At 46.3% G+C, this 12,644-nt stretch overlaps 1 protein-coding gene across 7 annotated transcripts in view; it reads right to left on the bottom strand.

Annotated features, from left to right (window-relative positions):
- The window catches only part of LOC133515113 (integrin beta-3-like), a 41,811-nt gene that overhangs the window by 7,433 nt on the left and 21,734 nt on the right, over window positions 1-12,644 (bottom strand). For 3 of the 7 annotated variants that reach the window (XM_061847410.1, XM_061847412.1, XM_061847411.1), the window contains 9 exons: window positions 6,856-6,941; window positions 5,936-6,140; window positions 5,611-5,863; window positions 5,369-5,531; window positions 5,144-5,305; window positions 3,716-3,811; window positions 3,556-3,645; window positions 3,356-3,490; window positions 2,844-3,273 (listed from right to left, as the gene is read on the bottom strand). In XM_061847410.1, the coding sequence (XP_061703394.1) occupies window positions 2,844-3,273; window positions 3,356-3,490; window positions 3,556-3,645; window positions 3,716-3,811; window positions 5,144-5,305; window positions 5,369-5,531; window positions 5,611-5,863; window positions 5,936-6,131 (1,525 nt within the window). In that variant the 5' untranslated portion in view covers window positions 6,132-6,140; window positions 6,856-6,941. Of the gene's footprint in view, window positions 1-2,843; window positions 3,274-3,355; window positions 3,491-3,555; window positions 3,646-3,715; window positions 3,812-5,143; window positions 5,306-5,368; window positions 5,532-5,610; window positions 5,864-5,935; window positions 6,141-6,855; window positions 6,942-8,278; window positions 8,558-11,955; window positions 11,993-12,644 lie in introns of those variants that run through there. The other 4 variants (XM_061847408.1, XM_061847409.1, XM_061847407.1 and 1 more) reach the window with 3 other exon arrangements.

Genomic DNA, 12,644 nt, shown 5'->3' with positions numbered 1-12,644 from the left:
ATTTGGTTTACCTTTTTCGGCATGCCGTGCGTGCACTCACGACTGACAACGAGGCGCTCTAAAGCGGCCAAGCCATGGGGACTACCAAAAGAAAAGCTGCATTTCGGAGTGGAGGCAATCGTGGCTGCAAACAAACATGCTCAAGTTCTTGTAAAGACTCAAGCCGGAGTCCAAAGTGCATCACTCAGCACCAAAACCATAAAAATTTAAATGGTGAAAAACAGTTTCACGTAACACCTCCATAACTGAGTATTATGGTATTTTCAGTCTTTGCATCTGTTCTCTGCAATTATCTTCCAACATGTATATTTAGAAAAAAAAAAATCTCTGAATTCAGTTTAGAGGGTACTGCATGTATATTAATAAAAAGGAAAAGGAACATTACTGTGTAGTAAGAATTGGAAGAATGTGTCCGATAATGTGCGCTTATCGGTGTGCTTCCTGGCAAAGACAGGAAGTGTGCTATTGTGAAAGTGAGCGGTGGTGTCTTCTACATCTCTCTGTTGGACGGCGAGCACATATGACAACATTTCTGAGCCGCTTATCCTCACAATATTCGCGGGAGAGCTGGAGCCCGTCCCAGCTACCTTCGGGGGGAGGCGGGGCACACCCTGAACTGGTTGCCAGGCAAACTGTGGCAACACTTCCTGAGAAGTAACTCAAGTGAGCGAAGAGGAAGAAGAAGGGACAGTGGTGCAAGTGGAGCCAAGACATGACATATATTTGTCCATTTTTCCCAAATTTGTGCATCTCATTTTGTACTCACTGTTGAAATACAACTGTAAATGCGGAATATTATACATATTATGCATCGGCAGTTTCATAGTGTAATTATTGCATGTGGTATAATTCATTATTATATCATTTTCACTGTCACTATTATACTACTTGCACAAATATTCAGGCAGCATAATTAGACCGTGTTTATTAATTACCACATACCAACACGTAACTGCTTCATCTGCCAGTACGGGGTTTATCATATCACATAATCTATGTGATCGCGCCACTCGCGAGTTACTAGAACATCAGACAAATTACACAATAGAAATATATAAAATGACTGGAAATTATCCCTCAAAAAAGGACACAACACGTACGGTCACATGTGGCATTTATCAAATCCGTCCTACCACCACTCGCTATTCACACGAACTGTCAGCTTGCGCAACAGATACACAGAGAATGACTAGAAATAACCGAAAAAGTCCATAACCCTCAAGTTTCTCGGTAAAACATTTCTTAGTTTTTAGTGCTCATCCGTGAAAGCAGAATTTTTGCCGTGTGGCAACATGTCTACGATTTGGGCGTTGCAAAAGGTCCAAGAGTACAAGAAGCTGAGTCTGGATTTAGCAATGAATGATTAAACAGCAACAGGCTCGCCCAAAACACGTCACAGAACGGCCAAGGGTCGCTCCTTCCCCAACTATTTAACAAGTAATGACACTGCGCGTATTTCCTCTAGTGTGGATCTGGCAAGGGTGACGTGGAAGATTTCCGCTTTACATCATTGCGCATCCGGCTCATAAAACCGGCGAGCAGATCGACAAAAACGGATACTGAGGACAAAAAAAACAACAGGGTGGGCGAAAGGCATAAAAGGATGGTTTGCACCTTTTTTTTTTTTCTATGAAGGAATGCAAACTTTCCCGTTCGCTTCTTGGCTCCACTTCACATTAATGGGCTCTGAGGCCAGGCGTGCTGGCGCTTGCAACTCACACAACCCCCCCACTCCTACCAGCACCACCCCCCTAAAAAAAAAAAAAAAAAACAACTGCAGGGAAGGAAAATGTCTTGTCTTCACATCTATCATTGCACAAAAGAAGTATTAAGATGTTCCTCCCGGGGCTATATAAAAAGTATTAATATGGGAAAGGAGGCGGCACGGTGGCCTCATAGTTCTGAGGACCCGGGTTCGATCCCGGCCCCGCCTTTGTGGAGTTTTCATGTTCTCCCCGTGGCTGCGTGGGTTTTCTCCGGGAACTCCGGTTTCCTCCCACATCCCCAAAACATGCATCATAAATTGGACACTCTAAATTGCCCCGAGGTGTGATTGTGAGTGCGGCTGTTGTTTGTCTCAATCTGCCCTGCGATTGGCTTGGCATCCAATTCAGGGTGTACCCCGCCTTCAGCCCGTTAACAGCTGGGATAGGCTCCGGCGCTCCCCGTGACCCTCGTGAGGTTAAGCGGCAAAGAAAATCGATGGATGGAAGGAGAAAATTTATACTGTTTTAGGAGAAAAGTGCGACAGGCGGAGAAAGTTTCAGGAAGAGAAAGGGAACCGAAGCGGCTCTTTTCCTGACAGCTGTGGCATGTGTGTGCACAAGAATCAGGAAAACATGCCACACTGAATGCGACGCGTTAACAATAACTGAGGAGAACGAGGCTCCAGAGTGGCTGTTGGGAAGGAGGCGGCTTTTATTCGACATGAGACTGAGGGTCAGGAGAGAAGGGATAGCTGCAGCCAAGTGGAGACTGTTGAGCGTACAGAGGTGGAGAACAGCACCGGGGTGATAAACGGGAGAATACTGGACCATGGTGAGCAGACCAATTTCATTTGAGAGGAAGCTGAGGGTCACAGGAAAACATATCGTTGTCGACACGTGGAGACCGTTAGTTCTGAATAGCATTCAGAACGGAGGGACACCACGTGTGTTTTAGCAGTATATGTTGTCGGCTAAAAACGTTACGTACTCCAGAGAATCAGAATAAAAACCTGTGCCTGGTTTTGATTTTGGTCACAGCGACTGCCTACCTCTGATCACTGCGCGACTCCAGTCTACAGTCTCCACTTCCCAGCTGCCCTCAACTTCCACACACTAGCGCACCGCCAACGCATTTACCTGAGCACAGCGCCCCCTTGAAGCGCAGGCAGCTGAAGTCGTCGCACTCGCAATGCTTGCCCCACACTTGTCCGAAGTCGCTGTTGTGACACGAGCACTGTCCGCACAAGCAGTCGCCGCGCCCGTTGCAGGCCGGGCTTCCGGGCTTGGGGATGCACTTGGCGTCGTCAGAAGGGCTGTAATCCTCCTGGGAGCACTCGCAATGAGGGCCCAGTCGCCCGGCGTGGCACTGGCACACGCCGCACTCGTAAGTGCCGTTGCCGTTGCTGCAGAACGGGCTGTCGGCCTCGGCGTCCGCCTCGCAGTCGCACCCGCACGCAAAAACCATCGTGACCTCGAGAGAGTCCTTGAATCCTCGAGGTTTGATGGTGAACGTTCGAGTCCTCTCTTTCGGGCAAACTCGCAGTTGGGCCTCCACACTGAAAGACACCTGAAGAGAGGAAACTTGTTTTTGGTGGGGTGGGGGGGAAACCATGGTAAACATCGCTATTGATGTCAGCATTTCTACATGCCGTGTCTCCGATCTTGAGGCCGGAGCAAGACTTGAGGCCGGGGATGACTTCACCGTTCAGGCAGGTGGCATTGAAGGACAGATTCAACTCCTCCGGAACCCCCAGGAGCTCGAGCTCCACTTTAGAGCGAATTTTCTGTACCCAAATGATCATTATGCACAATTTGGCTGACGTCGGGGAACGTTCCGGGAAGTGCTTACCGCGTACGCCACTTCGATGAGCTCAATAACATTCCCGGAGTCACCAGACAACTTTCCCACGGTGGTGCCTGGAATGAGCTGACTGTACTCCTGGGAAATGAGATCACGGACATGGTGACCGAGTTCTTGCGTTTTCGAAGTCAAAACGTCGCTTTTTTACCTTATAGAGCGGCACCACGTAGTCCGTCACGGCAAAAATCAAATTAATGTTGTTTTCTGACATTTTCTCAGTCAGAAGTGCCAAGGAGGGATAATCCTGGAAATCACCAAAAGACGGGACACGCTCAAGGACTGATACACATAAAATGGACAAAGAAATTGCAGGTGTTGTGAACAAGCGGTAGCGGGTTGTTACGCACCCAAACTACCGATCAAAGTGGCGGAGCACGTTATGAGCGATTCATTAGAGCGAATTCCCAACAGTATTTCTGTTTCCTTTGTGCCCATGGTATCAGAAATATCGACAAAGAGTGTACACAAAGGCCGCAATTACTTTCAACAGGGATATATTCATCATGTCAAGGTTTCCCAAACGCGATCCCCAGTTAAAATTTCTGCAACGTGTTGACCGTCCACACGGAAGAATCAACCACCTCATAAGCTAATGTTGGACATCGAATGTGAAAAGATTCCTGATGGTTATTGTTCATGCAAAGCAGGGTAAGTTTGCATTTTTACGCTGCATAAACACGTCGATTCGAAATGATAGCTACATTCATATTGGATAATTCATTTACGTAAATGATGGGAGTATGCGTGTCCTCGATCGGTCTGAACGTACGCAAATGTAGGCGCAAAATATATGTATTCGTGTGATGTGTTAAATCATGGACAAGAACGCTTGAGAGCAGAGCCGAGGTGCGGCTGAAAGGTTTTGAGTTTTGCCCAGCTCAGGTAGAGCTTCCACCTTCCTTTATAGCTGTTACAACCGACTAATTGAATAGCTTCCCTCGGAACAGACGGGTCTGTGCTGATTTATCTTCGATACGTTCAGCTGGTCGTGAGGTCGGCCACAAGCCTTGATCCGCTGTTTACATTTATTTAATGCACCAGATATCCTCGCAGTAATCTCTCTGGATAGTGCTCGTCTCCATTACATGTTCCCCAGCCACATGGAAGCACCGTATTTCCGAATCGGATATAAAGCAGGACTATACGCTCGCAATTCAGAGGGCTTAAAGTAAACACGTGCTCTCTTTGCTTGTGGGTAAAGGATGGCGGCTGTGGGCAGCGTGGGCGGAGTTCAGAAAATGACGCTCGCTGATTGGTCAAAAGGGAGCTGTCAATCGTTCTCACGGATCCATCGATTTCACATCCCTGTCACACTCAGAAAGTGTGATTCGAAGATTCTAAAACAAGTCACTTTTTAGGGAACACAAAACCATTTTTGAGCCATTAGAATAATATTGCACCAACAAAAAGAACAAGCCATTGTCAACAGTTTTGGACCGACCAATAGTGTAAATTCGTTTCCCAAAAAAATGGAAATTGACCAGATGTAGGGACATGAGATAGTGATTATCTGGTGGGATCCTGGTTCAAATGTCAGAGTTGGGCTCTTCGTAAAAATAAAAAAAATGAAAAATACCAGCACAGTTGATTTGTTGTAGACATTGTCAATCCCCAGGTGGCACTGTCCATCATTGGGCTGCACGATGCCGGCGATGCGTCCGTCGAGGGCGAAATGCGTTTTGGCGTCGGTGGTGAACACCAGAAGGTGTGACGCTTCCGGTCGCCAACCGATTCTGTCCTGAAAGACGGTGAAGAGATGTAAGACGAGACAATGACGGAAGCCTTCCGTTTCGTATCCTACCTTGCATACGACTGTCTGCATGACTGCATCAAATCCACTCTCCGGGGCGTCCCTGTTCCGGGACACCTGCTGCTTCTTCACTTCCTCGGTGAAGCGAGCCACCTTATCCGTGAGGGAAAGCACATGCTTGTAGCTGAACTGGGGCTGACAGTCCTCTTTCATCCTGGGATTTGGCATTGAGGTCATTGACTGACAGAAAAAGCCAATTACTTGCATATCAACAGAGTTTTGGCGTCGCTTACTTGAAACAAGGGTTCTTGATGAGCTCTGGCGGGGACATGAACATGTAGGGCGACGTGGTCTTCTCCACAAATGCTCCGAAGCCCATGCGCAGGTTACTGGTGGTCTTGCCCATGGTCTCAGCCAGATCATTGCCGAGAGTACGCAGGCGAGCCAAGTCATCCTTCATGGAGTACGAAAGATCCATCAGGTAGTAGAGATCCACGGGGTAGTCCTCAACTTGCTTCACACTGACGGTGAACTTCTTGGAATCGCCTACAAAAAAAAAAAGCAGAGTTTTGGAACACAACGGAATGCGGTTTTAGATTTTGTTCGCATTTGGTTCACCTGGCCTGAGCACCATGCGGACCTTCTGGGGCTGTATCTGGGTGATGGAACCCGCCGCCCCCGAGGCCTTGTCGCTGAGTTCCTTGTCCTCCAGCACCACCAACGTGCTGGTGGGCGACTCCAGGGCTGCCTCAGAACAGCCGCCCTCCAGCAGGTTCTGCTTCAGGTTGCAGCGAAAAACGCCAGACCCTCCCATCCCAAAGGTCTGGAATAAGACATTTAGTCAAGCCCTTAAACTTCCATCCATCCATTTTCTTAGCCACTTATCCTCACAAAGGAATGCTGGAGTCAACGGGCAAGAGGCAAGGTACACCCTGAACTGGTTGCCAGCCAATAGAGATAAACAGCCGCACTCACAATCACACCTAGGTTCAATTTAGACTGTCCAATTAATAATAATAATACATGTTTTGGGGACGTGGGAGGAAACCCGCGAGGAAGTACCCGGAGAGAACCCACGTAGGCACGGGGAGAACATGCAAACTCCACACACGGAGGGACGGGATTGAACCCGGGACTTCAGAACTATGAGGCCAATGATTTCCAGCTGAGCCACCGTGCCGCCCAGCCCTAAACTTGTGTTTATTAACTTTATTGATTTACTTATTTTTAAATCTTACAGCCCCTACGATCACCACCAAACATCCAACCGTATTCTCTCATGGGCAATTTGAGTTATGTTCTTGCCCAGTCTGGTTGATCTTTTGATTTTATTAGATGTGTATTTGCATGTACACAAAAACGCTCCATAACTTCCAGTAACAACCCAAGCTAAATTGAGATTTTTCATTTCATCATAGTTCCTTGACAGCTTCCTCTATTGGCATGTTAGGGTGTTCTAGGGAAAAAAAATGCAAATATTGAATTTGTGGAGAGTATTTGTAGTAGTTGCGAATCCATCCTGTAGTGCACAGTCGTACCTTTTGGGAGCACCACGCACAGCTGGGGTGAACCGTCAAACACTGCTGACACGTCGTGGCTCCTCGCGACGTGCACACGTTGGACCCTGTCACGACATTCACAAAAAAAAAAAAAAAAAAAAAGTGATACATCCCATAGCGGAGCGGCATTCACGTTTCCTCAATGAGTCAGCCGCCAAAAGTGTGTGTCGGCAAGATAGCGCTCGTCACGCACAAGCTCTGCCTGTCGGGAGCCCGCTGAGCAAACATGCCCACGGAGGGATGACGATTGGACCCTTGTACACGGGCGCCACTTACATGACGGCAGCGTGCACTTTTTGCTTTTGCAAAATGCCATTTGGTGGTTATTATAAAAACTATGGAGGCAAAAATTCAATTAACATTTGAACATTGGTAACTGTCCTTAACAGTTAACCAATGTTTAGTTCAACAAAATACAGTGAATTGTTTTTAGCAAGGGTGGCACGGTGGATCAGCTGGAAAGCACTGGCCTCACAGTTCTGAGGTCCCGGGTTCAATCTCGGCCCTCTGTGTGGAGTTTGCATGTTCTCCCCGTGCCTGCGTGGGTTTCTTCAGGGGACTCCGATTTCCTCCCACATCCCCAAAACATGCAACTTCAATTGGACACTCTGAATTGCCCCTAGGTGTGATTGTGAGTGCGGCTGTTTGTCTCTATGTGCCCTGCGATTGTCTGGAAAACCAGTTCAGGGTGTACCCCGCCTCCTGCCCGATGACAGCTGGGATAGGCTCCAGCACTCCCTGCGACCCTCGTGAGGATAAGCGCCTAAGGAAATGGATGCATGGATGTTTCGAGCAAGGGATACTTTCCAAATTCATGTGCAAATGCTGAAAATCAGCAACATAGAAAATAATATAATTTTGTATTAAGTTTGACTTCTTTCACACTTGTGTTAACAATGGAAATGCATTTGAACAATAAAAATCATGAACATGAAACGGAATATATTGCACTTCATGTAGTGTCTGTGTGTGCATGCATGTGCCTTTCAGCAAGGCATGCATTCAATAAATAAATAATAATGATTAGCTCTCCTTTCCCACATGCGGGGGCATTACAGGAAGTAAAACTGGAAGTATAAGTAAAAATACAATCAAATCCCAGAAAAATTATTGCGTAGGGAAAAAAAATTGGAAAAATTACAATGAATATGACAGAGTGGGAGAAAAAACTAACATAAAATTCACATTTTTTACTTGAGTATACTTTTGTTTGAAAATGGTTTCAATAATTTAGGTCAGTTAAGTTATAAAAGGAGGGTTAAAAGTATTTGAAATTAACTGGGCCCTCTATCTTGTGGAATTTCACCTGTTGCGGGTTAGTTGACAACTTCGCACTTGACGGGTCAACGAAACTGAACATGTTATCTTGGGAAAAAGCAGAAAAGATCTGATCAAAACTTACCATCGAGTGAGGGAGTGGACGTGAGGAGGAGAAACAAAACAGGCAGCAGTTTCCTCATGCTGAGCGCTCTTACGAACTTTTCCTCATTCTTCCTGAACTGCTGTGCGCACACAAGATTTTCCCCTCCACACCACGTCCACTTTGCGTCCTCCCCTACTCATCACCCGAAAGTCTACGCCCTCTTTTTGACTCACTCATCTTTTTAGCACATCTAAACATTTAGTCAATCCAGTTTATACCAAGCCATAGACCCAAGTGGCCAGTGTATCACTCACAAGGTACAAAAAAAAAAACAGTTGGGAGTGGAGGGTGTGTGTGTGGGGTGGGGGGTCGGCGAGCTGCGTCAAGTAAACAATACCTTATAAGGAGATAGTCGGGAATTTTTTTTCAGGATGTCGTCGCCTACATTCAAGTTATGTCATGACAGAATCCTACATTATGAGGTGTACTTTCACAGAGCCGTATTTATGATACAATAGTAACACAACTACGTACAGTAGTAACATGGTGTAGTAAGACATACATACATATATATATATGTGTGTGTGTGTATCTTTTCACACACTCACAAACACACACACATATACAAGGTAATAATCATTAGAATCGTAGTTTATAGTAGACTTTGCAAATTAAAATCTGTTCTCAATTGCCTTGTCTGGATGAATAAATAAAAAATACAAGGTTGGGAAGCACTGGTCCACTGTGTTTGTATACACTACTATCAATTTTGAATCTCATTTTGCCTGCTCACAGTTTGCATTTGGAAGCAGTGGGAGAGCTCCCCCTAGCGGCGAGATCGCTAAACACAGGTGACATCTTCCTTGAGGCTGTATTGGAATCTGTCAATTAGGGCTGTATGCCTTCCAAAAATAAACAAATGCATGATTTAAAATCTGAATAGCACTTATTTGTGTTACTTTTATAAGGAAAACAGATATAAAATGTCCCCATGTTGGCATTTGAAACGTTCCGTCCAGACACAGGGATGCTTCTTGGCCGTCCATATATTGAATCCTCTATGCCCCCCCCCCCATACCCTCGACCCCCCTCTCGTGCTTTCCCGAAAGGTTGCTAAGCTACCGCCGACAGAAATAGAGGAGTAAGGCGACGAGGAGATTTAATAGTTGTGAATGCATTCACGCCGTGTGTGTGTGTCTTGACGGGTCTGGATGTATTGGCACTCTTTTGTTGGGCGTCTCGCCCACAGATGAGTGGCCTTTCTGGAAGAGCACAGCATTGAATGAAGGAGCCGGACTGGGTCAAATGGCAGCCAATTAAGACTCAACAAGAAAAATGGAGGGGTGGTGGTGGGGGGGGGTCGTTTTACAGACAGGAAGTGAGGAGGTCTCGCCCTGTGTGTTATATATCTCTACGGAGGCCTTAAAGCTCAGAGGCAATCATTGCTATAGCGGCAAAATTTTCACCGGATCACGGGTGGGGGGGGGGGCAAAACGAGACAGAGGAGGGGCGGTGTTGAGGTGACGCTGATGAAATGCGGAACCCGAGACGCCCTCCGGTTTGGTGGCGTGTATTTGCGTTGAACTCTAACCTCCCTGTGAATGAAGCAGACGCCTGCCGCCGAGGACGGCGCTCGCCGGACATTTCGCTGGGTACACAACGCGACGAGATTAAGTCTGGCTCTGTCGAGAAAATAATGGGGGAGATATTTATATCGATGTGAGCCTTTTACAAGTCTTCATCCCGCAATAACCGTAATTCCCGGCCTACGGCGCGCACCTGGTTACAAGACTCACCGAGTACATTTGTAAAGGAAATACCATTTGGTACATACATACGCCGCAGCTGTGTAAAAGCTGCAAGTGCCCACATAGAAACCCACATTGAATCACGAGATATTTACAAAGAAAGACGATACACAGATAGAGTTTCTAGCTAGCACGGTGCTAACGCTAACAGGGCCGGTTAAAATGAAACTCACCGGTAAATATCACTGGGACACACCAGTAACACAGCAGCAACAGGGCCGGTAAAAGTCATTTCCTCGGCACATATATTCCAAGTGCCCACATTGAAACCCACATTGGAAGACAAGATATTTACAAAGAAAGACAGAGAGTTTAACACTAACACTAGCGCCGCGCTAACAGGGCGGGTTAAAAAAACATACTGGTGAAGATCACTGAGACACAGCAGTAACACGCTACCAAAGCGCTAACAGGGCAAGACTGGTAAAAGTCACTTCCTCGGCACATCTATTCCACGAGTGTCATTCTTACCTTTTCCGCTCAAGTGCCCCCTTGCGGCCGTTAGAAAAAAAAATGCACAAATTAGCCGCATCACCGCATAAACCACAGAGTTGAAAGTGTGTGGAAAAAAGTCGCGGGTTGTAGGCCGGAAATTACGGTAATCAAATGCCTGATGAGCTCGTCTGCTGGGATGTGTAATGTGCTTTCGACGGCAACAATTGCCTCAGACAACACAGCGGGAAAGTTAGTCAGGTGTTAAACTCGATTTCCTTTCACATAAGCAGCGCCCTCCCACCCTGACACAGCTCTCATACTTCCATCAGTCCGGGAAATGAGACTTGATCCCCCCGTCCCGTGCTTGACGGTAAACAAGTGCTTTCAACGCAACCGTGCAGAAGTGAGTGGAGGGTGGTAAATTTCATAACCCGGCTCCCCCACGTGAAATCTAATACCGTCAGACAGACAGGAACCTCTCCACGAGTTAGCGGCCATTTTAGCACGTGCCGGCTGAGCGTGCCCACGACGGTGGTCTCCCGCAGACCACCTGTAGCACCGAAAGTGACGCGACAAGCTCGTCGCCAAGAACGTGTTTGCCTAATTTGCGTTGCTAGGTTGCCACGTCTCTCCCGTTAAGTGCCCGAGCACCTCTGGTGGCCCCCTTCCCCGCGACGCCACCCCTCCGCCTCAAGTCTCAAAATAACTTCACCAACCATCTGTTACCGAGCTCCCAGGTCCGCTGTTGCTTAGGAACAAGTCTCACATCCTCGCCTGGATGCGTCGGCAATATGTCTTTAAGATGGGGAAAAAAGTCTTTGTTAAGTTTGGACTCATTGTGGGAAGTTTGAGCAACAGGTCCGGGAGCGCTCCAACGTTCCGGATCATTTTCATTAAAAAGGACTTAAGGAATAATGTGTCTTTTAATTTGAAGCTCAAAAGGAGGATTTACATGAAGTACACGCTAATTTCCATCAGCGCACTGTGGTTATTAATAGACACAATTAGACCTTGTTGATTTGCATGTGGGCAATGAATTCTCTGCAAGTTAAACCGCCGACTAATAAGATTATTTCATTGTCCAATATGCACAAAAACAACAACATGCCACAGTTATGTAATATTCTATCAGATAAACATATTGTGCCTCTAAAATGGTAGACTCTGCTAAAAATATACAATATTATGGCCCTAAAATTATTATAATGCCACCAAATTCTTGTTCTGTCATAAAATTATTTTTTATTTAAAGTATTTTTTTATGGCACAGAAACATTTTGCCGCAAAATTCTGTTGTGCCATGGAAACCAAATACTATGTCATAAAGTATAAAATTGTGCAACACCAAAGGCTACAATTGACCATTTTTGAAAGAAAACAATATTGCACCATATTCTACACAAAATGCCAAATTATTGCGACAAAATATGCTATATCGGGCAAGGAAAACATCCATCCATCCATTTCATTCACCTCTTATCCTCACGAGGGTCATGGGGAGTGCTTGAGTCTATCCCAGCAGTCAACGGGCAGGAGGCGGGGTACACCCTGAACTGGTTGCCAGCCAATCGCACAAGGAAAACATTATTATGTCCAAAAAAAAATAGTAGTGTGCAATCAAAATTCAATATCATGCTACAAAAATGTCCAAATCGCACAAGGTTGACAAAGGGGGCGTGGAGTTATTAAATAGAGGAAAGTTGTCAGTTACTGTTAAACAGAAAAAGTTGCATTCATGGTCGCTGAAGATGTCTTTAACTGCGATATTCTGCCATGGAAACAAAATTTTACTACTTGCTGTTTTGCCACAAAAATTTTGTCCTGTAAGATTATACCCCAAAACAATGTACCGTAATTCAGAGCGCACCTGGTAATAAGCCTCGGTACACAGAAAGAGTTTAACGCTAGCGCCGCGCTAGCATTAGTACGCCGCTAGCGTTAGCGTTAAACTCTGTGTACCGAGGCTTATAACCAAGTGTGCTAACGCTAGTGCCGCATCACCGCATAAAACGCAGGGTCGAAAGCGTGTGGAAAAAAAAGTCCCGGCTTGTCGGTTGGAAATTATGGTACACAATATGATGCCGCAAAAAACGCCGTACTTTGCTCCGAGATGCTGCACGGTGACACATTAAACATTAGGACAACATTATTCTTTTCTCATT

Source organism: Syngnathoides biaculeatus, chromosome 16, assembly GCF_019802595.1.
Source record: "Syngnathoides biaculeatus isolate LvHL_M chromosome 16, ASM1980259v1, whole genome shotgun sequence".
NCBI classification, from domain to species: domain Eukaryota; kingdom Metazoa; phylum Chordata; class Actinopteri; order Syngnathiformes; family Syngnathidae; genus Syngnathoides; species Syngnathoides biaculeatus.
Note: the sequence above shows the minus strand (reverse complement) of the source record. Positions and strands in the feature narration are given on the sequence as shown.